We start from the raw sequence: 27,672 nt of genomic DNA, 5'->3' as shown, positions 1-27,672 counted from the left end.
TTAAATGCAGATGCCCTTTCACTTCAGGCTGATAAAATGTTTGCTACTGATAATGTGTGTTACTGGTGTTGTATAGACACATCTTTTCTATTTGCCTCAGGATTTGGATGAAGTAATTGATCACTAATGAACTACAGTGCTGGTGAGATGTGTAAGGTGAGACTGCAGTTAAAAATGATTTCCTTTTTTTCCTTCTTTATTTTAATCAACTCGTAAGAGTAAGGCTGAAACTGAGTAATTTGATGGGGCCATCTTTGTTTTCCAAATGTATCACTCAGTCTAATGGGTCTATGGGCAGGGCTAGATTTAGAAAGGAAAAATATGTTGAATGTACCAGTCTTTTCAGTTGCTCCAACATACTCAAACATAGTGGTACTTAACTAAGAGCCAAATGTTACTTGCAGCTATTCTTGATCAGTATCTTCACGAGGGATAATTATAGTTTGCCTATTCAAATTTTCTTGCGTAACTTTACTTGGATGTCTTAATTTTATTTGTGTTTTGGTGTCTATCACCTACTGTACGTTTAGTCCCGGTGATTATGTATATGGATTTTGTGTGTACCTGGTTTGTGGGACTCGTAAAGTATACCCTTTCCGTTGGAAAGAGTTAGGCAGGTCAATCACTCCTGCTTTTATTTTCTGAAAAACGGAGTAGTACTTTTCTCTTTAATAATTATTTTGAAATAAAGATGATAGTGGTGAGATCTGTTTAGCTTATTAGGAAATAGACTAGTTTGTCATTATGTCCTGATCACACACGGTGTGTAAATTTATTCAAAGTGCTTTATTTAATCTAATTTGTAATGCTTTGGATTTAAAGGATATTATTGATACAGTGTTAGTGAATAGTTTGTGCTACAGAGAGGAAGAGAAGTTTGCTACTTTTACATTTTTCACAAGGAGTTTTCTCAATTTAAAATGTTTTACTAAGTTTTTTTTTAGAAAAACATAAGTAATTGTGGTCGATTGGTTACTGTAGTTTTTTTTTTGTTTGTTTGTTTCTCCACACATCTGGGCCTCTGGATTTTGAAATCCTCTCACAAATTTTTCATGTCTATCACAACATCTGTTTAAGAAGAATAAGCTATCCTTTTTTTTTTTTTTTCCTAGATTGAGGCATGTAATTAACATTTTGCCTTAAAAAAATAAAAACTTAGGAAAGGAAGGTGGACATAAACCAAGATTCTTTTGTAAGTGCACATACCACGTTTTCTTGTATTTGAAACTCAGCAGTGCTTATGTTTATTTCATATAATTTTTATTTTTGGCAGAGCAAATAGGGATTTTTAAATTTATTTTTATTTTGCAGATGGAGGCATATTTCTGCCTTAGACCTCCCAATTTGAACTTTATATATGTGTGTGTATATATATATGTATATATGTGTATATATGCACGTATATATGTATATATGTGTATATATGCATGTATATATGTGTATATATGCATGTATATATGTATATATGTGTATATATATGTGTGCATCTATATGTATAGATAGATAGATGTTTTTTTCTTTTTTTTTTTTTGAGACAGAGTTTCACTCTTGTTGCCCAGGCTGGAGTGCAATGATGCGATCTCAGCTCACTGCAACCTCTACCTCCCAGATTTAAGCAATTCTCCTGCCTCAGCTTCCCGAGTAGGGATTACAGGCTTGCGCCACCACACCCGGCTAATTTTGTATTTTTAGTAGAGAGAGGGTTTCACCATGTTGGTCAGGCTGGTCTCGAGCTCCTGACCTCAGGTGATCTGCCTGCCTTGGCCTCCCAGAGTGCTGGGATTACAGGTGTGAGCCACCATGCCTGGCCTTACCTTTTTTTTTTTTTGAAACCTACAGATAATTTTGTGGAAAGGAGCCAGTGATCTGCTTTTTGCCTGTGGAGATGTTTGTTTGTAGTCTAAAATGGAATACTTAGAAGTAGGTAATCTTGTGTGGCTAGTGTTGTTTGACCTGAATTGTGTCAAGACATTTTCCACAGTTCTCACACATGTAGACTATGTGAAGTGTTAGTATTCATTTCAAAGCGAAGTTAGTGGTTGGCCACTGAACAACTTGTTACACAAAGTATTCTAAAATGGGAAATGCCATAGTATTGAAGGTTGTGGTGAGGTAGAAGTCTGTGTCTCTGAGCTGAATAAAGACAGAGCTTTTTTAGTCTGTCCTTTTGGCTGGGAAGCTAGGACACTATTTTTAGGTAAGGCTGTAGTTTTTGGGAGTTAAGTACCTTTCTATTAGCTGTTAAACTTGATTATTGCATTTGTTAACAAGAAGTTTTATTTTCTAATGCCATAGATATTAAAATGCATTGTCTTAAAGTTGGTATATATTTATAGACTGTCCAGTTTTCACTGGAAGAGGAGTGATGCCAAAACAACAGGAAAAGTCATTTTTACTTGCAAAGGGCCTCGTGTAATTAAAAAATCTACAGCATATTCATGAAAGGCTAAGAATAGTGCAGAGGGATCTACAAGTAAGTAGCCCAGATCTTACAGATGCATGTGTTCTCTGTTTAAGCAGTAGGCTTGGCATTAATATTGAATGTAGATTAGTCTATAATTGGCTGTCAGAGACCCTAAGATCCAAATACAGGCCCCATACAAGAAATAAGGACCTTTGCCTGTTGTTTCAAATGTATAGAAGATTTCGGGCCAGGATTATCAACAGCAGTTATCCAAGAGATGGGGAGGAACTACTTAAAAAATTATAAGCAAATTTTTATGTTTAATTTTCATAAACTTAGGTGAATGTACATGCAGATGTAAGCAGATGTAATTGGATTTCTAAGTAATGTTTTGAAATGTTTTCTAGAAGAAAAGTGATACAAGTGGAGAGTATGCCATACCATCTTACCATTCATTTCAGTTGATGAGTGCAGTCAGGGTTACTTCTGGAGCATTGGCTAGAAGCAGCATATAACGTGATGGTTTATTGCTTTGAGGGTGTCTGGGATAATAGTTTTCAGTAATCTCGAATCTGTTAGAAGTTAATATTTCTCTTTTTAAAAGACCACTGTAGATGTAACAGGAAGAATTTTATTTATATATACATGTAATAACTATTTTGGTCAACTTTTAATTCTTTAAAAGAAGTGGGAAGTTTTTCAACTAATACCAACAGTCATACCAACTTGTTTACTTTTGTGAATTGTACTGGGTCAGTTTCTCCAAGTAAGAGCAGGAAGTTGTTTGGTAAAGCAGAGTGTATACATACATCTTGTCTTTGAACAAAAAAGAACTTGATTCATCGTCAGGTTCTTCAAAGAATGCATGGCATCTTTGTTGACTGAACTATTCTGAAGTGTGAATGTTTGTGATTTTTGTCATTTCTGTGCCATATTTTAGGTGTTCTTGTCACATCTGAATTTGCCTTTTTGCTTCCTTCTGCAGAAATTATCTTTGTTATGATGAAAATATCCTATAATGCGAGCTTCCTGTCAGTAGGCAACGTGTTTAACTAATATAGTTTTAAAAAATTATTTACTTTTATGCAAAACTCCTGTATGCTTATGGTAAACAAATCTGAGCAGTACTTATGTAAAGTAAAAAAGGTTAAAAAAAAGAAAAGCCTCTGTTCTTCCTCTGTCTCTAGTCCTGCTCCCTTGAGCTGAATCTGGTAAACAGCTGGGTGTCATTTAGCTTTTGGAAGACCTCTCTATTCCTGAGATATTCTGGCAGTGTGGAAGTAGAGTGAGAAGTCAGCAAAGGCATGGTCATTGAACCAGAGTTTGGATGTTGTGCAGGGACTATTCTGTTCTTATTTTCTGTAATAAGTAATAATGATAAACTACCATCAGCTTAAGATAACTGTAATTTGAATTGTGAAACACGAAAACAGTTAATTCTTTAGTCAGGTTGGTAAAGTTTTGATTTGTTGATCTTTTAAAAGAAATGTGCATGAACTGAATTCATGAAATGTTAGGGCTGGTGGGGGTTAATGGTAGTAATGAATTACCATCTGTTGAATTTTAGGATAAGCTGCACAGTATATTTACTATAGGCTTTTTATAACTCATCATCTCCTTTAATTCTCATAGCAACTCACGAGATAGTTATTTCCATTTTACAAAGGAAGAAATTCAGGCTTAAGTGTGACTCAACTAACGTAACATCACGAGACCAGTAAAGTAGTGGAGCTGGTGTTCTTTCTGGAAAGCCTGTGCTCTTCTTTCTCTAGCTAGTCTAAGTGACTTATTTTCCAGATAAGGAAATTTAGGCCTGAAGAAATTAAATGAGTTGCTCAAGGTCACACAGCTCAGTAGTAGCAACATTAAACCAAGCTTGTTTTTAATCTTTGGAGGCTTATCTCAAGACTCTTGGTCCAGTGCTGGTCATGCTACATTTTATTGAACTAGTGTGGACCAAAAGACCATATGCTGGGAATATTGGATACAAATGCTTTGGAACTGATATCTTGGTGAATGGTGTTTTCTACTATGTATTAAAAAAACTTTCTTCTTTGTCTTTCAGAAATTATAAAGAGCTCTGATGGGCTATTTGGGTGACACCCAGTGCAGTGAACTGCAGGTGGGTAAGGTTTAGAACTCTATTTAGAAACCAAGAATTTTATAATGCCTGAAATAATAAGGTGGGACAAGGGCGAAGTGATATAGGGCTGTAGTGAAACAGTGGTAACCTGAAGGCACAGATCCTAACGGAATCGGTTACTTCTGGAACAGACTGAATGATGAACAAGCTCCGAAGAGACTGCCTGCTGCGTTGTCAGGTTAGTAGTGTGTGTGAAATGAGTGAGGGTAGGTTAATCTTCCACTTCTGTTCAGATGAGTAACTGCATAGGGGCTCAGCTTATCTGCGTGCTATTGGAACTTGAGAGGTCCTTCAGTTTTTGTGTCAACATTCTTGAGTGGCGATTACTTTGTGCTCCAATGAACTTGGTTAAGTATTGAATTGTTTTTCCTGTTATCTGCTATTTACGTAGTGTCATGAATGACTATATATCTGCAGTTTTGAGGATCTAAATACTGAGAACATATCAGTAGAAACAAAAGGTTGAACTTTTTTTCCTAGTGGTTGTACTACCTCTGTTGATACTATTAGTCTTTCAGATTATTTACTTTTTGCTGAAATGCCTGTTAATTAAAAACAGTTTAGTCTTGAGTATTTATTATTTCACAGTAATTAATCTTCTTGGTCAGCTACGGTGTCTTCGTCTTTCATTATTACACTTAGAAAATGGTAATACTACAGAAATAAATTAGAAGGCTTTTAATACTTTCCTTATGAGGCATCAGAGTTAAAATTATTATTATTTTTTTGAGACGGAGTTTTGCTTTTGTCACCTAGGCTGGAGTGCAATGAATGGCACGATCTCGGCTCACTGCAACCTCCACCTCCTGGGTTCAAGCAATTCTCCTGCCTCAGCCTCCTGAGTAGCTGAGATTACAGGTGCCTGCCACCATGCCCAGCTACTTTTTGTATTTTTAGTAGAGACAGGGCTTCACCATGTTGGCCAGGCTGGCCTCAAACCCCTGATCTCAGGTGATCCACCACCCCCTTAGGCCTCCCAAAGTGTCAGGATTACAGGCGTGAGCCACCACACCCGACCTAAAATTATTTTTTAATTAATTTTCTTTCTTTTTTTTTTTTTTTTTTTTGAGAGACAGAGTCTTGGCAGTGTCGCCCAGGCTGGAGTGCAGCAGTGCAATCTCAGCTCACTGCAACCTCTGCCTCCCAGGTTCAAGTGATTCTCCTTACCTTAGCCTCCCAAGTAGCTGGAATTATAGGCGCCTGCCACCATGCCTGGCTAATTTTTTTGTATTTTTAGTAAAGACGGGGTTTCACTATGTTGGCCAGGCGGGTCTCGAACTCCTGACCTCATGATCCACCTGCCTTGGCCTTCCAAAGTGCTGGAATTACAGGTGTGAGCCACCATGCCTGGCCATGAATTTTCAATACTTGTCTTTTGTGAGATATCTTCATCTGCAAAAAGCTTCAGGTCTTTTTTTTTTTTTGAGATGGAGTCTCGCTCTTGTTGCCTAGGCTGGAGTGCAATGGGGCGATCTCAGTTCACTGTAACCTCTGCCTCTTGGGTTCAAGTGATTCTCCTGCCTCAGCCTCCCAAGTAGCTGGGACTATAGGTGTGCGCCACCACGCCTAATTTTGTATTTTTACTAGAGATGGGGGTTCACCATGTTGGTCAGGCTGGTCTCGAACTCCTGACCTCAAGTGATCCACCCGCCTTGGCCTCCCAAAGAGCTGGGATTACAGGTGTGAGCCACTGTGCCGGGCTAGCTTCAGCTCTTAATAAAATGACTTTCCATCCTCCCTTTTGCACTCTGGCTAAGACTTAAAAGAATATCTCCAGCTATTTTTTTACTCATCTGGTTTAAGCTGGACTTTTTAGCTTTGTGTTTTTTGTAGTAAAAAAAAAATCTATCTACATTTTGCTTTTAATTGTTCTCAGGTCTCCTGGCCCCTGGTTCTTTGATTTGTCTGAGTCCACACTGCCTTTTAACTGATACAGTCCACTGCTAAGTCAGCAAGTTGGCCTTGAGAATCCCAGAGACTTTAATATGGCAATACTGTATATTTTTAGGGTTTACAGTGAAACTTGGGCTGACTACTTGCTGATTGTTTAAAGTAATAAGTAAATTGTTAAAGTAATAAATGTTAAACTAATAAATAAATCAAAAAAATTTTTTTTTTCAAGACAGAGTCTCACACTGTCGCCCAGGCTGGAGTGCACTGGTGGGATCTCGGCTCACTGCAACCTCTGCCTCCTGGGTTCAAGCGATTCTCTTGCCTCAGCCTCCCTAGTAGCTTGGGACTTTGCCATGTTGGTCAGACTGGTCTCGAACTCCTGACCTCAGGTGATCCATCCGCCTTGGCCTCCCAAAGTGCTGGGATTACAGGCGTGGGCCACTGCGCCCGGCCAGGTTCTTTGTTTCTTGAGTGTTTGCTCGTTTTGCATGATTTGTCTCCACTGGTTCATAGGGATGATCAGAGGACCAACTGAGGTAGTTGGCTGGTCCTTGAATAACTGGGGTTTGGGTTAGTATAGGTCATCATGACCAAGGAGAGTATGAAAACACTCAGTCAAGGCCACAGTGAGCAGTAGAAGGGAGGGGTGGTCCTTTTGAGACTTTTATCAAGCTTGTGTCCTAGAACCCCTTCATTTCCTTGGTAGGGTAGAACTTTATTACTTAATGTTGAATAAATTGATAATAAATAAATTGTTAAAATGTTGGGTTATTATCCTAAGACAATTGATTTTCTTTTTGGCATTTCATTTCAAAATATACATTTTTTAATTCATTTTAAATTATGATACATTACAGTTTGATTTTTAAAAACTTACTATATCATAAAACATTTACATCTTATAGATTTTATAATTTAACTTTATATATTGAAAGGCTGCAAAAATAATTTCATCAAGTCATGCTACAATTTACCTAAGTCTTTTTATGTTAAGTATTTATACTGCTGTCTGGCTGGTTTTCAGTTAACACTTTAATCTACATCATTGTAGATATTGTTGCAGTTTTTCTTTTTTCTTTTTTTTTTTTTTTTAATCACAGTTCATTTTTATTTATTTATTTTTTTTGAGATGGGGTCTCGCTCTGTTGCCCAGGCTAGAGTGCAGTGGCACGATCTCGGCTCACTGCAACCTCTGCCTCCCAGGTTCAAGGAATTCTCCTGCCTCAGCCTCCCGAGTAGCTAGGACTACAGGCGCCTGCCACCACGCCTGGCTAATTTTTTATTTTTAGTAGAGATGGGGTTTCACCATCTTGGCCAGGCTGGTCTTGAACTCCTGACCTTGTGATCCACCTGCCTCGGCCTCCCAAAGTGCTGGGATTACAGGCATGAGCCACTGCGCCCGGCCTTGTTGCATTTTTTCTAATGATATCTTAAGGATAAATTTTGGAGTGTATTATTATGTTAAGGGGTATCAATGTTTTTATGGCTCCTCACATATATTGTCCTACTGTTTTCAAGGGTGTTATACCAGTTTGTGCTCCTAACAGATATATGGATATACCTGTTTTACCATAAGTAGTAGAGAAAACCACTTTTTCCTCAGAAGTTTTTGTGAATTTAATAGTGTAAAATGGCACTTTCATTTCTTTGTTAAATAATATTGAATTTAACTATTTGAGCCTCTTTATGGTGAATTGTTTGTTGATACCGGTTGCTATATTATGCAATTAACTATTGTAGGCTTTGAATGGTAAGGCTGGTATAATATGGTCAGTAAAAATTGTTCACAAGAGTGTGTGGTTGAGGCCGGGCACAGTGGCTTGCGCCTGTAATCCCAGCACTTTGGGAGGCCAAGGTGAGCAGATCACAAGGTCAGGAGATCGAGACCATCCTGGCTAACACGGTGAAACCCCATCTCTTCTAAAAATACAAAAAATTAGCTGGGTGCGGTGGCAGGCGCCTGTAGTACCAGCTACTTGGGAGTCTGAGGCAGGAGAATGGTGTGAACCTGGGTGGCGGAGCTTGCAGTGAGCTGAGATAGAGATAGCGCCACTGCAGTCGGCCTGGGTGAAAGAGCGAGACTCTGTCTCAAAAAAAAAAAAAAGAGTGTGTGGTCGAAATGGTAAATGATCTTGGGAAGGGGAACAGATGGATTATTCCAGGATTCAGTTCAGCAAGTATTTATTGGGCATCTGCTGTGAGCCCCTTTGTATCACTGCGTCCTCTGAGTGGTTCTCAAGTTCTTGTGATGGCACGTGCTGGGTTGAAGCAGGACACTGTTTGAGGCTTGACCATTTGTGGGTTCTGGCTTCTGTTGTCTCTCTCTCTTTTTTTTTTTTTTTTTGTGATGGAGTCTCGCTCTGTTGCCCAGGCTGGAGTACAGTGACACGATCTCGACTCACTGCAGCCTCCGCCTCCCTGGTTCAAGCGATTCTCCTGCCTCAGCCTCCTGAGTATCTGGGATTACAGGCACGCACTACCATGCCCTGCTAATTATTGTATTTTTAGTAGTGACGGGGTTTCACCATGTTGTTCAGGCTGGTCTTGAACTCCTGACCTCTTGATCCACCCGCCTCAGCCTCCCAAAGTGCTGGGATTACAGGCGTGAGCCACCGCGCCCGGCCTTCTGTTGTCTCTTTGTGGCTGCTTGGATTGCTGAGAAGATCACCACTGTCTAGGCCATCTTTAACTCATTCAGGGCATACCAGTGTGCCATGGCACACCCTTTGAGAAGCTGTGTTCTGAGGGATCCAAACATAAAGGAAACATTGTTCCGTTGACAAGGAACTAATTATCTGTAGAGAGAATAGGGGCACCCCCAAATGAAAGGACTAATAGGAATTTCATAGGTGCCATTGAAGGGGGCCATACAAGGTGCTTCGGGATTAAGTGGAGGGAGCGATACTGCCTTCTTGGGGATATCAGGGAACACTTCCACTGAAGAGGTGGCATTTAAATCACACCACCAGGAAGCCGAGAAGCAAAGAAAGGGAAGAGGGCATTCTGGAGGGAAGTCTGGGGGTTATGTCAGAAATGTGCGTGTCAGGAAATTGCATATCCAAGTTTCCTGGGTCCTAGGATACATAAAGGAATATAATGGAAGGTAAGACTGCCAATAGGTCAGGACTGGGTTTTGGGGAGTTTTTTTTTTAAATATTTAACTTTTTGTTATTTTTATTTTTTATAAAGTTAGGAGTCTTGCTATGTTCCCCAGGCTGTCTTGAACTCCTGGCCTGAAGCACTTGGCCTCCCAAAGTGCTGGGATTACAGGCCTGAGCCACCATGCTTGGTCTTGGAATTTCTTGAATGTTAGAGTAAGGATGAGTATGATGGATTGTAGGGAAGACAGTTGAGAGACAGGGCCTTTAGTTGGGTTCATAGTAGTCTAAGCGAGGGTTATGAGAACCTGAACTGAGTTGGTGGCCATGGAAGGGATTCAAGAGTTATTTTGGAGGTTGAATGGAGAGATGTGGTGACTAATTAGATGGGGTAGGGTGGGAACAATTAATTCTGTATCTCTGTGTTTCTTTTTTTTTCCTTTTTTTTTTTTGGAGTACAGTGGCTCCATCTTGGCTCTTTGCAACCTCTGCCTCCTAGGTTCAAGCAGTTTTCCTGCCTCAGCCTCCCTAGTAGCTGAGATTACAGGCACAAGCTACCACGCCCACCTAATTTTTGTATTTTTTGTAGAGATGGGGGTCTCCCACGTTGCCCAGCTGGTCTTGAACTCCTGAGCTCAAGCCATCCACCTGCCTTGGCCTCCCAAAGTTCTATCTCTCTCTCTCTCTCTTTTTTTTTTTTTGAGATGGAGTCTCTCTCTGTCGCCTAGGCTGGAGTGCCATGGTGCTATCTCAGCTCACTGCAACCTCCGCCTCCTGGGTTCAAGCGATTCTTGTGCCTCAGCCTCCCGAGTAGCTGGGATTACAGGTGCCCGACACCACGCCAGGCTAATTTTTGTATTTTTAGTAGAGACGGGGGTGGGGGTTTCTACGTATATAGAACTTGAGTTCTATGTCTCAAGTCAGAGATGAGGCTGTGGTTTTTATGGCTGGGTGGCTGGAAGAATGGGACATTAAAGAAAAAAAAAAGAATAGGGAAGTCAGGAGGGAGAATGGCTCTTAGGAGTTTAGAATGAAGATGAATTTGGTTTTGATTGTGTTGAGTTTAAGGAGCTTGTAGAAAGTTGAAATCAGAATTTTAATCCTAGAAGGAACTTCAGCGATTTATTGGGGCAACAGCTAAGGAAGTTTAGGGCCCTGAAAAGTTAAGAGGACTCAGTGAGGTCTCACAATTAGTTAAAGCAGAACCAAGATGGAAGCTTCAAGATTCCCAGTCCATGACTTTTCTCTCTGCTTCACACTGAGAAATGCTGAAGGTTCTCAGCGCTGGTGTTTCCTCACCCAGGCAACAGTGCTCAATAGAGAGTAGGAAGTGGCATAGTTATGTTGGGGAGTGAGGACTTTATTTTCTATTTTTTAATTTTAAATTTTTTGAGACAGGGTCTTGCTCTGTCACCCAGGCTGGAGTGCAGTGGTGCGATCTCAGCTCACTGCAGCCTCCGCATCCCAGGTTTAAGCGATTCTCCCACCTCAGCTTCCCAAGTAGCTGGGATCACAGGGGCATGCCATCACACCCGGCTAATTTTTGCGTTTTTAGTGGATATGGGGTTTCACCATGTTGGCCAGGCTGGTTATGTTTTTTTTATTTGTTTGAGATGGAGTCTCGCTTCTTCGCCTAGGCTGGAGTGCAATGGCGTGATCTCGACTCACTGCAACCTCTGCCTCCCAGGTTCAAGCAATTCTCCTGCCTCAGCCTCCCCAGTAGCTGGGATTATAGTCACGTGCCACCATGCCCAGCTAATTTTTGTATTTTTAATAGAGACAGGGTTTCACTCAGTTGGCCAGTCTGATCTCAAACTCCTGAACTCAAGTGATCCACCTACCTTGGCCTCCCAAAGTGCTGGGATTACAGGCGTGAGGCACTGCGCCAAGCCCAGGCTGGTTATTTTTTAATTAAAAGTTTTTTATTATGGACATTTTCAGACATACAAAAGTAGAAAGAAGAGTGTAATCAATGCCCATGTACCCATTGTCCAACTTCAACAGCTCTCAGTATTGTTTCATCTGTTTCTTCCCTCTACATCAATTATAGTGAAGCAAAAGTAATCTGGTGACCTTAAATTTTGTGTATTAGCAAGTAAGGAGAGTCAAAAAGTTTAATAATAGGGTATGTTCTTAGGTCTCTGCATGGGGTCTAGAGTAAAGAGAAAGAGGATTAATTCCAGAATTCCTATGCTGCCTCAATCTTGTGTCTTTGGGCGAATTAACTTAAGTCTTCTGGGACTAAGTCCTGTTTTCCATGACAATGAAAACTTGCTGCTTGTTAAAAATTATAAAATACAGTGCCAGACACAGGGGCTCACGCCTGTAATCCCAACATTTTGGGAGGCCGAGGCAGGTGGATCATGAGGTCAAGAGTTTGAGACCGGCCTGGCCGACATGGTGAAACCCCATATCTACTAAAAATACAAAAATTAGCCGGGCATAGCTGGGCATGGTGGTGTGTGCCTGTAATCCCAGCTACTCGGGAGGCTGAGGAAGGAGAATCGCTTGAACTTGGGAGGCAGAGGTTGCAGTGAGCTGAGATTGCGCCACTGCACTCTAGCCTGGGTGACAGAGCGAGGCTCTATCTCGAAAAAAAATATTATAAAGTACAGATGAATAAAAAAGCTGTAATAGCATCACCTGGAGATATCCAGTTTTATTTTTGTAGTAAACTTTTTTTTTTTTGAGATGGAGTCTCGCTCTTTGTCCCAGGCTGGAGTACAGTGGTGTGATCTCGGCTCACTGCAACCTCCCTCTCCCGAGTTCAAGGAATTCTCCTGCCTCAGCCTCCTGAATAGCTGGGATTACAGGCGCCTGCCACGACGCCTGGCTAATTTTTGTATTTTTAGTAGAGACAGGGTTTCACCATATCGGCCAGGCTGGTCTTGAACTCCTGATCTCAGGTGATCCACCCATCTCTGCCTCCCAAAGTGCTGGGATTACAGGTGTGAGCCACCACACCCAGCCTGTAATAAACTTTTCATTTTGTAATAATTTTAGATTTACAGAAAATTTAGAAGTATAGGTCAGAGTTCTTATAAACTCTTTACCCAGTTTCCCCCATTGTTAATGTCTTAGGTTTCCACGGCATGTTTGTCAAACGAAAGAAACCATTGTTGGTACATTTCTTTTTTTTTTTTTTTTTCCCCAACAGAGTCTGGCTCTGTCGCCCAGGGTGGAGTACAGTGGCATGATCTCTGCTCACTGCCAGCTCTGCCTTCTGGGTTCACGCCATTCTCCTTCCTCAACCTCCCGAGTAGCTAGGACTACAAGCGCCCACCACCACGCCCAGCTAATTGTTTCCATTTTTAGTAGAGATGGGGTTTCACCGTGTTAGCCAGGATGGTCTCGATCTCCTGATCTTGTGATCTACTTGGCTTGGCCTCCCAAAGTGCTGGGATTACACACCTGAGCCACCACATCCAGCCATTGTTGGTACATTTCTATTAATTAATTTTTAGACTTTATTTGGATTTCACCAGTTTTCCCACTAATACCCTTTTTCTGTTCCAGAATCTATCCAGAATCCTGCAATGAATGTAGCGGTTTTGTCTTCTTAGTCTTTTTTGGGCTGTGATAGCCTCTCAGACTTCGTTTCTCATGACAGTTTTCAGGAGTACTATTTGAATATTTAATAGAATGGTCCTCAATTTGGGTTTCTCTGATATTTTCTTCATGATTGGACTGTTTCTTCTCCTTCCTGATTTTCTTATGCAAAATATTCAATACTTACATGTTTTACAAAGATGAGATGACAATTATTTATAATGTTTTTTACTTACAAAATGGGATTATACCATATATATTATTTTGTAACTTGCTTTTGTCACTTCAAATCTTCCCAGTAACCTTATTGTTAACACTGTATAGAAAACTCTGTTCTCAGTTGTAGAGTCTGATTTGAAAATACAGCATTAGAGCATAATCTGTTGGTGAATTGAAGATGGCTTTTAAGGGGCTGTGATAGTACTGGTAGTAGTAGTGTGATTCTGTGTCTACACAGATCATCTGCAAGCAAAAATCAAGAAACAAAAAGAATAGACAATGTTTTATAGTAATATAATTTTCTTGGCAGGCAGTAACCTTTTCTAGAAGTCAGCCTTTTAGTATAATTTGCTTGCTTTTTTTTTTTTTTTGAGATGGAGTCTCGCTCTGCCGCCAGGCTGGAGTGCAATGCCGCGATCTTAGCTCGCTGCAACCTCTGCCTCCCAGGTTCAAGCGATTCTCCTGTCTCAGCTTCCCAAGTAGCTGGGATTACAGGAATGCACCACCAACCCCAGCTAATTTTTTGTGTTTTTAGTAGAGACAGGGTTTCACCATGTTGGCCAGGATGGTCTCCATCTCTTGACCTCGTGATCCGCCTGCCTCGGCCTCCCAAAGTGCTGGGATTACAGGCATGAGCCACTGTGCCCAGCCTTGCTTGCTTCTTAAGTATGGGTTTTTTGTTTCTTCATATCTTTTAAATTAATAAACATGTTAAGTGATTTGGGAAGAGGCTCAAACTCTTCAAGAAACAATTTGGAATTCTTGAAACTAGGAAGGCTAGCTCCAGAATTACTGGAAATCCTGAAAAATGGATCAGGAAAAATCAAAGTAATAGATGGAAAAAAAATCTCAATTTTAGCTGTTGATATAATTTTTAGAAAATTCAGTTTATCTCAGTCACTAAAACAGATGGCAGAAGGCCCATCAGGATATTTCTTTTATGTATTTAAAACATTTTATACTCTACTAAATTCCACTTATTCTGAAATTTAAGAGAATTTACCTCTTTATGAAAATGATTATTCAAAATAGACCACGGTTGATGATCTTAGTTTCTAGTTTTCTTCTCTGTAGGCTTAGTCTCTCTTCTAATGCTTCTTGCATACTCAGTGATTTCATGTTTTAGAGAAAAATGCAAGTCTGGCTGAATATTAAGTACAGTACAATGAGTAAAACTACTTTGCAGACTATTTTGCCTGTGTATACTATAGGACTATATAGATTCCAGTTTTGGAAAAATGCAGATGAACTAAAAGGTAACAAAACATGCCTCTTTGTGACTTGACATGCTGATGAGAACTGAATTTGGTACAGGACAGTTCTTGGTATGCTTGGCATTTAGGCTATTTTAGGTCATCTTTGGGAAATTTAATTATTTATGGAATGATTTTAGTGAATTGAATTGTTGTCATGGGGATAAAGATGGTATAAATTGGATTCTAATTTATAAGATAGTTGTGTTGGGCAGATAAGGCATTTTACACGATGCATTTAACTCAAGATAATAGATGATTCAGAGGCCAATTAATTCTATAGGAAGTAATGCTATTTTAGTTTTGGGAGGAGAGCATCTTAGAGAAGTAGATATTGAAGCATTCGTTAAATCTGGGTAGGATTTAGGTCCAGAGAGAGGCGAGGAAAGGATGTTCTGGGCAGAGGGAACAATGTTATCAGAGTCTCCGAGGCCTGACTGTGTACTTGGGGCCTGTGTTGGGGTGATGGGCAAGTTAGGTTGTAGCGAGATTGGTGGTGGCCCGGCTATCTGTTAATGAGCTTTGACATTATTTTATAGGCATTTCAGAGTTATTGTGCCATCTCTAAAGTATACTTTTTCTCCCTCAGGAAGCATGATACACTTTAGCCACACTGGCTTACCAGGGCCTTGCTGCTCAGTGGGGAAAGGGGCACATTCTGATAGGCTTTCTTCCTCTTCACTTGGGTTATTTTAATAATGTATCAGCTGGGTGCAGTGGCTCATGCCTGTAATCCCAGCACTTTGGGTGGCCGAGGCAGGCGGATCACCTGAGGTTGGGAGTTTGAGATCAGCCTCACCAACACAGAGAAACCCTGACTCCACTAAAAATACAAAATTAGCCAGGTGTGGTGGCGTATGCCTGTAATACCAGCTACTTGGGAGGCTGAGGCAGGAGAATCTCTTGAACCCGGGAGGTGGAAGTTGCAGTGAGCTGAGATCGCGTTATTGCACTCCAGCCTGGGCAACAAGAGTGAAACTCTGTCTCTAATAATAATAATAATAATAATAATAATAATAATGTATCAATTTGGCTTTTCTTTCTTTTGTCACAATAAATTTTTTTTTTTTTGAGGCAAAGTCTCTATCATCCTGGCTGGAGTTCAGTGGCGTGATCTCTGCTTACTCTGCTCACTGCAACCTCTGCCTCCCGGGTTCAAGCGATTCTCATGTCTCAGCTTCCAAGTAGCTGGGACTACAGGCTTGTGCCACCACTTCCAGCTAATTTTTTGTATTTTTGGTAGAGGCGGGGTTTCGCCATGTTGCCCTGGCTGGTCTCGAACTCCTAAGCTCAGCAATCTGCCGGCCTGGGCCTCCCAAAGTGTATTTACTTTCTAGTTTCAGGTTAGTAACCGAATTTCCACAAGGAAAGCAATTAGAAGAATTAATAGCAAATAACTAACTTAAAAAATGTGGATATCCAATTTTTTCTAGCAATTCTTCTGATATAAATTTTTGTTTTGTTATATAATGAAACGTGCATTTTATTATATTTGTCCTTTAAGTTTTATTGTTTATATAGCCTAGTAAGTAAAGATATCTTGGGGTCTGATTAAGAACCAATTACGGATGTTAGTAATTTCTGTCAAAGGAGATAGTGATTATGGTTAATGTAACTCATCAGTCTTCTAAAACCTTTAGAAATGCAGTCTGATTCATTGCACCTAAGTTAATTACGTGGTAGATACATGTTTTTTTTTTCTAATAGGCAAATGTATAAGACAGAGATGCAGAAATCATCTTGAATTTAGATAGAAGAAATTTTAGTTACTACTGTGGCCTCTTGCTATTTGATCAGCTTACTTTTGCTTAAAGTCTCTCTGTTAACAAAGGATTTGGTCTTTTGAGATCAAAGAAGACCATAACTACATTAACAAGAGAAGTTAATTTGAGGAATATAACTGATTTTTAAAATAAAAGCATATTTCATGACTTGATTTCAAGGTGGTCTGGTGGTTCTTCTCATGCTGTCACAGACAGAGGTTCAGAGTGGAAAGATTGATTTTGTTTTTCTTCCAGCATTTACTTTTGGTCCTGGACCAACCATCTAGCTATGATTGAATTCTTCAAAAGTATTCTACATTTTTTGCCAAGAGAGCTCAATCATTGTTCCATTTGGAGAGGTTCTTTTTGAGGCTCCATTCTTGCCTCTAAGACCTACATATGCAGGAAGGGAAGTGCATGGGTTTTCTGTTTATTCACAGCACACTTACCCTGCTGTATCTCCTTTGTAGTTTTAAAAAATCACGTCGGTTGGGTGTGGTGGCTCACGCCTGTAATCCCAGCACTTTGGGAGGCCGAGGTGGGCAGATCACGAGGTCAAGAGATCGAGATCATCCTGGCCAACATGGTGAAACCCTGTGTCTACTGAAAATACAAAAATTAGCTAGGTGTGCTGATGTGTGCCTGTAGTCCCAGCTACTGGGGAGGCTGAGGCAGGAAAATCGCTTGAACCTGGGAGGCGGAGGTTGCAGTGAGCTGAGGTCACGCCACTGCACTCCAACCTGGGCGACAGAGCGAGACTCCATCTTAAAAAAAAAAAAAGTCAAATGTGACATTTAGATCATATTTTAAAAATAATTCTTACAATTTTATAAAAATTAGCATATAGTAAAATTGATGTTTTTTGCTATACAGTTTTACTAATTTAACACATGTATAGTTTGTGCAGCCATCACCACAATCAGGATACAGGGCAGTGTCATCACCCTAAAAACTTCCTCATGCTATTCTTTTATAGTTACCCCTACCCACCCTATACCTGCTCACAACCACTGATCTGTTCTTCATTTTTATAGTTTTATATTTTTGAGAATAAGATTGTATAAATGGAATCATACAGTATGTCAGCTTTTGAGACTGGGGTCTTTTATGTGGCATAATGTTTTTGAGATTAATTCAAGTTATTGCATATATTGAATACTTGTTCCTTTTTGTTGCTGAGTAGTTTTATATCACAAAGAGGTCTGTTTATTCACTCATTAAAGGACATTTGAGTTGTTTCCACTTTTAGCAATTATGAATAGAACTGTTATGAACATTTGTGTTCAGATCTTTGTGTGAACATAGTTTTCATTTCTATGTGGTATCTGAGGGGCGAAGGGGATTGCTGGGTCATATAGTGTAGTGTGCGTATTTGATTTTATAAGAAGCTGCAAACCCTTTTTCCAGAGTGGCTAAATCATTTTATATTCCTACTAGCAATGTATGAGGGTTCCAATTACTGTACATCCCTTGGTGTTATCAATAATTTTAATTTAGCTATTCTAATAGGTATGTAGTGGGATCTAATCATGGCTTTAGTTTGCATTTCCCTAATGGCTAATAACACTGAACATCTTTTATGTGCTTATTTGTTATCATTATATCCTGTTTGGGAGTATCTGTTGAAATCTGTTGCTCAGTTTTTATTTGGTTAATTTTCTTATTGTTGATTGTTGAGAGTTTTTTTTTTTTCTTTTTTCTTTTTTTTTTTTTTTTTTGAGATGGAGTCTCACCCTGTCGCTAGGCTGGAGTGCAGTGGTGCGATCTCGGCTCACTGCAACCTCCGCCTCCTGTGTTCAAGCAATCTCCTGCCTCAGCCTCCCTAGTAGCTGGGACTACAGGTGCAAGCCACCACACCCAGATAATTTTTGTATTTTTAGGAAAGATGGGGTTTCACCATGTTGGCCAGGATGGTCTTGATCGCTTGACCTTGTGATTCACTCGCCTCAGCCTCCCAAAGTGCTGGGATTACAGGTGTGAGCCACTGCGCCCGTCAGGGAGTTCTTTATATGTTCAGATCTGAATCCTTTTTCAAATAAGTGATTTGCACAAAATTTCTCCCAGTCTCTAACTTGTCTTTCATTCTTTTAAGTGTCTTTTTCATGGTACAAAAATGTTTAATTTTGATAAAATTTATCGATTTTGCTCTTTTGTCAGATTGTGCTAAGATGAATCAATTTTAGAACAAGTTTCTGTTTTATAAAAGTGGCAAAAAGTAAGTTAGGGATGGGATACTCTCTGAAAGTTGACTTTTGTGGAAGGATGCAAATGTTACCATTTTATGGAAAGATAGTGCTAATTAATACACTCCTTCATCTTGGGACACTTAGGACTTTTGCTTAACCAAGGAGATGATTGGCTTAGGGATGTGTGTGTGTGTTTACATTTTTTAAAATGGTAATCACTAACATTGTGGTTACTAACACAGACATACTTTTTATAATGCAGAACTATGTTAACCCTGTTTCAGAATTAAAAGGTGATGTTTTACTGTCACATTTTGGGAGTGCTGGACTTTGAGTTTTACTCTGTTGGAATAGCATTAGAACCTTAGTTGCTTGTGGGCTCAGAATCAGTGTCGTGGTAGAAGTAGGAGTTGTCGGACTGCCTGGATTTGAATCCTGCCTCTGTCGTTTACAGTGTAACTGGATAAGTTAACTCTGTGCTTCAGTTTCCTCATCTGTGAATGGGAATGATAATAAGAATTCTAATATCTACTTTATAGGGTCATTGTGAGGATTAAATTAGATTACGTACATATAATCTTTTCAACATCTGGCACACAATGAACATTCAGTAAAAGCTTCTTGTTATTACTGAAGTAACTTTATAAGTTGTTAAAACAAATGCTTTGGGCATATATATATATGTAATTTTTTTTAACATAAACTCAAGATTTTATTGTCTTCATAATAAAAGATGACACATAGAACTGGATCACTTGACCCTTTCTCTTCTTATCTCCTTCCAGTTCAAAATGCTTGCATCTTTTTAATAGCCAGCATTCTCTTAGATCTGTTTGGGCTCGACGCACTCAAGTCTTAGCACAGTCTTCTTTGTAGTTTTAGCCTTTTTCCGGAAGATCGGCTTAGTTTGCCCACCATAGCCACTCTGTTTCGTGTCATAACGCTGCTTTCCCTGGGCATACAGAGAATCCTTGCCCTTCTTGTACTGTGTCGCTTTGTGGGGTTGGTGCTTGCCACACCTATTACGGAAAGTCCGGCGGGTTTTAGCAACGTTCACCATGTTTGCGTGAGCACTATGGGCATGGAAAGCTAGGCTTATATTTTTAAGACACAGAAGAATCATATATCACACTAAGCCATTTGTCTCCCATGCCCACGTATTTTTTCTCTTTACACTTACTGTTATTAGTAATAAATAATATGATCATTGTTATTAATAATCGTGTATACACTATTTTACAAGAAAATTATCAGCTCATTTGGTACTGATCAGATTATCTATCTAAATTAAGACTGTCTTGGTTCCAACTGCCTGAAATATCAACCTAAACTGACTTAAGCTGGAAAAAAGTTTCTTGGCTTACCTAACTTCGAAGTCCAGGCACAGCTAGCCAGAGCTGGATTCAGGGGTCAGGTGATGTCATCAGGACTTAGTTTCTCCCTGTGAATCAGCTCTGCCTTTTCCTGTATAGACTTCAGTTGCTGACACTGTAAGAAAAATGGCTGCGGTATATTCAACCCCCCCGTAATTTCTCAGAATTTAGAATCGGGGGAAGGAGCATCAGTTTCTTTCCCAGAAGTCTCAGCAAGTCTCATGGTGTCTCATTGGCTCTTACAGGGTCATATGGCCTACCCTGAGCCAATCCCTGTATTCAGGGCTGTGAGGCTCGGATTGGCCAGTTAGTGTCACATGCCACCCCGCATCCGTGGTGGAGTTAGCTCTTCAGGAACCACATGGTCTGAGAGATGGGGAGAGGTGAATTCTTAAAGGGAAATTGTGGGCTTTATTACCAGGAAAGGGAATGGGTATTTGGTGGCAGAACAACGAACGTTCATTGCATGGTATTAGTCTCTTTTTATAGGTCAGCAATAGATCAGAGGAGTTAGTGGATTTGGATTAGAGTCCTGGTTTCCGATTTCAGCTTTCTTGCTTGTGAAGTCACATCCTCCAAGTCAGTGTTTCTCACAGGGATAGGAATTTGCAGGAAATTAGTGTTTTATGTTCCTTTGATAAAAGTTTGGATAATTTTTTTTCTTTTAGAGGGAGTCTTGCTCTGTCGCCCAGGCTGGAGTGCAGTGGCGCGATCACCGCTCACCGCAAGCTCCGCCTCCCGGGTTCACGCCATTCTCCTGCCTCAGCCTCCCGAGTAGCTGGGACTACAGGCGCCCGCAACCACGCCAGGCTAATTTTTTTTTTTTTGTATTTTTTGTAGAGATGGGGTTTCACCGTGTTAGCCAGGAGGGGCTCGATCTCCTGACCTCATGATCCACTCGCCTCGGCCTCCCAAAGTGCTGGGATTAGAGGCGTGAGCCACCGTGCCGGCCCCACTTAGTCAGTATCTGCCCTTGGATCTGGCTGTTATGTTTAGGTAGCGGGATCACATACAATAGATACAGATGTATCCATGTGTCCTAGGCAGGGGTGTCAGCTACACTCTTGAAGTGTATCTGGGAGCTGGCCTCATTTAGAAGTACTTCTAGATCTCTCACTGCGTATTATCCGTAGTCCATTTTAGCATGGCCTGAGATGTTTTCTCATTTTGACTTTGACAGACAGTTTTGCTTTTATGCTTGATAAACCACTTTAGCTTCTTCAGAAGGAGTGGGTGCAGTAAGGTCATGCTGTTTTCTGAAAAGCTCGACAAAACAGCTGAACGAAGCATGCGTTGTACTGTGATTCAGTAGATCTTGGAAACTAGTTATCAGGCCCTGATTAACAAAGGTAATTGGGGTGGATATCCACTTCTGAGGAAGGGTCGTAAATTGAGTCATTTCCTCTCAAAGCTCCTGAAATTCATAGTTCTGCCCTTAATCTCTACTTACATATTAATGTTATCGAGATCTCCCTGGCTAATGTGTTTGGGAATCATTGTTGATATCAGTCTTTGTGATCATCCCTCATAGCCAGATTTAGGGTTTAGCTAGTCCTTGTCAGTGACTTGCAGATATACTTTTTTCTCCAATGGCTATTCTTCACATAATCATTACCGGTGTATTGAGATGGAGAAAATAGGTGAAAATAATTCCTCTGTCAAGTAGGTAAAGTAATTACATAGAATAATACTTCATTGTCTATACCGTATTGTATGTTGAGATCAGTAAAGTGATTTCAGCTTTATGTAGGCTGGGTACAGTGGCTCACGCCTGTAATCCCAGCATTTGGGAGGCCAAGTTGGGATGATCTTTTGAGGCCAAGAGTTTGAGACTAGGCTAGGCCACACATTGAGACCCTGTCTCTACAAAAAAATTAAAAAAAAATTAGCCGGTTGTGGTGGCATGCACTTGTAGTCCCAGCTTCTTGGGAGGCCAAGGCAGGAGGATGATTCCCAAGTGTGAGGCAGCAGGAGCTATGATTGCACCACTACACTCCCAGTATGGGCTGCACAACGAGACTCTGTCTCTTAAAAAAAACACAAAAAACAAAAAACAAAAATAACTTTATATAAAGTGAAAATAAGGAATTTTAGAGACATTATAATAGCTAACACTTATTGAGCACTTATGTCCAAGGCATTCTTTTAAGTACTTTATAGGTATTATTTCACTTAATCCTTGCAGTAACCCTAGGAGGTAGGTATTAGTTGTCTTCCCAGTTTAGAGGTGAGCAAGTTGAAATAATCCATGTAAAGCTACTTGCCGCAGGCTATGCAGCTGGAGAGTGGTGCAGCTGGTGAATTCTGGTTCCCAGTCTGTACTCTGGATCACTGTGCTGTACTCATTCCTAAGAAAGATTTTAGCTGGTGCATTATTAGCTTTGTTTTCTTATGACTTCTTTTTGTATTGTCTGGATGTGGGCTGGGAGTTCTGTAGGGAAGATTTGCTAATTCTAGGGCCTCTGGTATTCATGGACTTTATGAATCTTGTGTTGCTGTTATCTGGCAAGCAGTGTATGCTTGTCTATATTAGTAGTTCTCAACTAGAGCTGATTTTGCCTTCTCCAGACATTTACTGGAGACATATTTGGTTGTCACAAGTCAGGGGATGTGCTATTGGCATCTGCTGGTAAGGACTAGGGATAATGACTCCTCAATAACCTACAATGCACAGAATGGCCCACAACAAAAAATTATTGAGCCCAAAATGTTAATAGTGTTGATATTTTATATCTGGACTATATCATAAGTTAGTAATTTTGTAATGCCACTCTTTGTCTAATGGACAACATTGCTGTAGTGATACAGAAATTATTTTTGACTTTGGTTGAACAATTGATTTCACCCACATCAATGTATGTTTGTGTAACAGGCATACATATCAACTGTGACTTATTTAAATCCCCTTACCCTTAAACTAAACTGGAAATTACAGCCTCCCTGAAGGAAAGCTGAGGAAGTTTAAAGGAAAACCATGTAAAAGACCAAGGATACAGCATTCTTTTTTTTTGGGGGGGGGGGGTTATCTTAATAACACAATTAGATTTTTTTTTTTTAATATTAAAAGTGTTAGTTTAGGCTTAGTGCAGTGGCTCACACCTGTAATCCTAGCACTTTGGTAGGCTGAAGCGGGAGGACAGCTTGAGCCCAGGAGTTTTGAGACCAGGCTGGGCAACATGGGGAGACCCTGTCAATACAAAAATAAAATAAAATAACAATTTAGCGGGACATGGTGGTGCATGCCTGTAGTCCCAGCTACTCGAGATGCTGAGTTAGGAGGATTGCTTGAGCCTGGCAAGTCGAGGCTGCAGTGAGCAGTGATTGTGCCACTCTACTCGAGCCTAGGTGACAGAGTGAGACCCTGTCTCAAAAAAAAGTGTTAAAATTAAAAATTCCAAACTGAGAAAAGTAGGGAATGTTATATTGTACCACATGTATAAATCCCCAATATTGAACAAATGCTGACAAATACTGTTGAAGTCCTTTTTGAACTCTTCCTTATCTCATTCACCAGCTATTTCTACTGTTTTGGTAGACCAAGGATCTCAAAAGCTGAAGGGGCTTAGACCTCTTCAGATGTCTGTCATCTTGCCTCCTGCTGCTCTCTATGGGCTGCCCATCAATGACTTTTCTCCCCTCATCTTGCACTGCAGTTTATTGGCAGCAGATGGGCTACAGCACAGCAAGGAGAGGGCAGGGCCCATGTGTCATTATCAAAGCCGGGAAGGCTGGCAGAGAACATATATGCAGGCTGGAGGCAGGCGGAAGGGACAAAGAAGTACTGTAAGGCCAGCGGTTAAGGTGGAAGGTAGGGAGGAGCAGGAGAGAGAGAAGGTGGATGCAGGCACGGAAAGCAATCTGTAAGTTTGACAGAGATGGTCAGCAAGAGTGACTGTTCGGAGCAGTATTGTGAATGTCAGGTCAAAGGATGTCGGTCTTCTGTGTCCAAGTTTTCCACTCCTGCCATGAGTGATATAGAGAAACAATGTGTAAACTCCTGCTATTTCTTACTTGGACTATTTTAGTGATCTCTTACTAATGGCAATGTTTGCCATTTCTTCCCCTGTGGCAAGCCTGTGATTTCTTCTATTTCTAACCAGTTCTTTATAGAACTGGTAGGACTTATGTTTGATAGATTCCTTCCTTATTTAAAAAATTTCATCATGTTCCATTGCCTGTGGAATAAAACCCTTGCTTCTTGTCGTGGCATTTGAGGTCATTCGTAGCTTCTCTTACTCCTCTGATGTAGCCTGAGTTTAGGCTGTGTATTTTCTCGTCTTGGTGATTTCACTTGAACTCTTGTCTCTGCAAAGCTCGCATCTGCTCTCCCTATCATCTGTATGGTGAACTCCTGTTCACCTTTTGCAGTCAGCTCATGCCTTTAGGCAGATGGAATAAGTCTTTCTTGTAATTGTTCATTTGTGCTTTGCCTGTCTTGCTAGAATCTGAGTTTCTTGAAAGCGGAGATGACGTGCCCTGTCTTTGCATTCATTGCTGCTAGCACAGGGCCTGGCCCTCGAGAAATGTTTGTTGAATTGAATTAATGGACAGTTCAAACAGTTCCAACCGGTTTTTTAATTGGTGGGAAATAATCCTTCTTGGTATAGATTTTGGTTTTCTGCAATCATGGTCACAGAACTGTGAGACTGAAATTAGGAAACCGAAATTTGGAGGTTTGGATATGAAACGTTTCTGTCCCTTTGGTTAAGAAAGGCGATCCTTTATGGTTTGTTGTATACTTTGCAATATTCACAGTCATGTTTCATTTCTAAATTTGCCTCGTTTATAAATTTGTTATATTGTTGGTATGATCCTGGCTTATGATTGACATTTTGCTTGAATCTTAGTAAAGACTTCATAAAATATCAAAGAGACGTATAGATTTTGTAGCATCAATAGCTGCTGCTTAGCTGTGACCTTGATCAAAAGGCTAGCTGAGAGTATTCAGATAGATAATTAAGCCAGCTGAGATAGGAATGGGGCTAGAATTTATAATTAATAAGTTTAAAAAACCTTCTCTTGTTCTTTCTCCCTGTCTGTAGGATTTTTGTCCCTGAGTCATGGAAGACAGAAGAGCTGAAAAGTCATGTGAACAAGCATGTGAATCACTTAAGAGGCAGGACTATGAAATGGCCCTCAAGCACTGCACAGAGGCCCTTCTTTCTCTTGGCCAGTACTCCATGGCAGACTTCACAGGGCCTTGTCCATTGGAAATAGAACGCATCAAAATCGAGAGTCTTCTCTACAGAATTGCCTCATTTTTGCAACTGGTGAGTGAACACTGTCAATAAGCCAATGCTGAACTATGTAAAATGGCCTTTTTCGTTGAGTGGTGACGATACAAATAGCTAATTCTGGGCCAAAGAGATGTGAGTGAAGTGGCTGGTGATTGCTGAATATATTTGATGGCAAGGTAACTACGTTTTTGAACCTTGAAAACTGTACTACTTTAGGGCATTTTGGATTATGCACTCACTCAACAAGTATTTATTGAGTATGTACTGTGTACTAGACACTGTTCTAGGTTCTTGTTATATATATTGATGAAAGAGAAAGAAAAGTCTCTTCTTTATGATACTTTTTCTAGTAGGGGAACAGAAAATAAACAATAAACATTATAAAAAATAAACACTGGCTGGGCATGGTGGCTCACACCTGTAATCCCAGCACTTTGGGAGGCCAAGGCAGGTGGATCATGAGGTCAGGAGTTTGAGTTGGCCTAACCAACATGGTGAAACCCTGTCTCTACTAAAAATACAAAAATTAGCCAGGCGTGGTAGCGTGTGCCTATAATCCCAGCTACTCAGGAGGCTGAGCCAGGAGAATCGCTTGAACCCAGGAGGCAGAGGTTGCAGTGAGCTGAGGTTGCACCACTACCCTCCAGCCTGGGCGACAGGGCGAGACTCCGAGACTCCGTCTCAAAAAACAAAAAAAAACCCCACCATAGATTGTTAAAAGGTAGTAACCACATGGAAAAAGGAGAACAGGGCAGGGGAGATTGCGAATATTGGGGTTAGAAATGGGGTTACAATTTTAAATAGAGTGGTCAAGGCAGGCCTCATTGAGAAGGTGATAACCAGAGGCAAGGGGGTGAGCCATGTGTAAAGCTGGAGGAAGAGCATTGCAGGCAATGGAAACAGACCGAGCAGCAAAAGCATGCCTGCTGTGCTTGAGTAGCAGCTAGGAGTTAGTGTGGCCAGAGTAGAGTGCACGCGGTGGAGAGGTGAGAGGACTAAAGCCTGTGGGGCCCGCTGGCTCGTGGTAAAGACTTTGGTTTTTATTCTCTGTGAGTTGGGGAGCTATTGCGGGGCTTTGGGCAGAGGAGTGGCATGATCTAATTTAGCAGGAATTGTTTGACTTTTGTGCTGAGAATAAACTGTAAAGGGATAAGCGTTGATGCAAGGAGACTAGATTGGAGACTATTAGAATAATCCAGGCCAGAGTGGCTCAGATCAAAATGGCAGCAGTGGAGATAGTGAGACGTAACTAGGTTTTGGTTTATACATTGAAAATAGAAGCAATAAGGTTTCCTAATGTATTGAATGCAGGGAATGAGGGGGAGCAGTCGCAGTTACTTACCTCGATACTTTTTGTCTGAGCAATTGGAAGAATGGTGTTTCCTTCAACTGAGGTTAGAAGGCTATAGCTGGGGAGGAGGTTTTGTGGGGGAAGGTGGGAGTTCAGTTTTGGACGTACTGAGTTTGAGATGTCATTCAGATACCCAGCTGAAGATGCTGAGTAAGCAGTCAGATATGCACGTATGGAATTTGGGTGAGAGATTCATTGAAGACTGTGGGACAGAAGTGCTATATGATGTCTTGAGCCAGCATAGAATCACCAAGGGAAAATGAGCATCATAGAGAAGAGGTGAGGACTGAGGGCCGAGTCTTGGGCTGCTGCAGTGTCAAGAGGTTGGGGAGCAGAGCAACAACCAGCAAAGCAACCTAAAGAGCAACCCTGAGGAAAGGGGAAAGTGTGAGAGGAAGGAGTCCTGGTAGCCGCGTGAAGGAAGGAAGTGTGTCCAAGTGAGGAAATGTGGAGTAGTGTGAGCAGCTGCCAAGAAAGCCATGAGAATGTGTCTGAGTGGGCACATGTGAATTGTGTGGGTCCACATGGATGCAGTGGAGGTCACTGGTGATCTCTTGAGAGTGGCTTCCTTGGAGTAGTGGGTGAAAGTCTGCTTAAAAAGAGGGCTTAGGAGAGAATTGGGGGAAGGAATTGAAATACGTCAACATAGACAACTCTTGAGGGTTTTGCCATGAAGAGACACTAAAGAGGAAAAAAAGAGAAAGGAAAAGGAAAAAGAAAAAGGAATGGTAGCTAGTGGAGAGATAAAGCCAAGGGAAATATTTTTTTAGATTGGAGAAATAACTGTATTTCTGTATAGAAATGAACCAATCAAAAGCAAAAAATTAATGATGTAGGACAAGTCGAGGAGGCTTGCTGGAGTGCTGTACCTGCGTAGGCGGCTGAGTTGATCTGCACAGGCGTAGGTTGACTTTAGAAAGGAGCACGGTACTATGTCTGTTAACAGGTAGAAGGAAGACAGAGTGTATGCTGGGAAGTGGGGAGACATGGTGGTGACAGTCTATGAAAATTCTCTTCTTGTGGTAAAGCTTTTGGCGGGGAGGGAGGTGCTGATGAGTTAGGGTTAGAGAAGGTGAGAAGTAGGAGTGGGGGTCCATGGACTAGGAAGTATACTGTGATGTTTATTTGTAGAGTGCCCTGTAATCCTTAGAGGGCACATGTGTTAGCTTTGCTCTGTGAATAGTAAGTTTACAACATTAATGA

The 27,672-nt window shown here is 40.8% G+C and overlaps 1 protein-coding gene and 1 pseudogene across 9 annotated transcripts in view; one reads left to right on the top strand and one right to left on the bottom strand.

The window, feature by feature from the left end:
• The window catches only part of HELZ (helicase with zinc finger), a 174,856-nt gene that overhangs the window by 1,952 nt on the left and 145,232 nt on the right, over positions 1-27,672 (top strand). For 4 of the 9 annotated variants that reach the window (XM_054537298.2, XM_054537296.2, XM_024235034.3 and 1 more), the window contains exons 2-4: positions 101-156; positions 4,470-4,526; positions 24,924-25,151. In XM_054537298.2, the coding sequence (XP_054393273.2) occupies positions 24,942-25,151 (210 nt within the window). In that variant the 5' untranslated portion in view covers positions 101-156; positions 4,470-4,526; positions 24,924-24,941. Of the gene's footprint in view, positions 1-100; positions 157-4,469; positions 4,527-4,678; positions 4,726-24,923; positions 25,152-27,672 lie in introns of all 9 variants that reach the window. The other 5 variants (XM_063718893.1, XM_024235030.3, XM_024235035.3 and 2 more) reach the window with 3 other exon arrangements.
• Positions 18,821-20,097, bottom strand: LOC103892883 (large ribosomal subunit protein eL42-like; annotated as a pseudogene).

This window comes from Pongo abelii, chromosome 19, assembly GCF_028885655.2.
Source record: "Pongo abelii isolate AG06213 chromosome 19, NHGRI_mPonAbe1-v2.0_pri, whole genome shotgun sequence".
Taxonomy (NCBI): Eukaryota; Metazoa; Chordata; class Mammalia; order Primates; family Hominidae; genus Pongo; species Pongo abelii.
The sequence above is the reverse complement of the archived record's forward strand: the minus strand, read 5'-3'. Positions and strand labels throughout refer to the sequence as shown.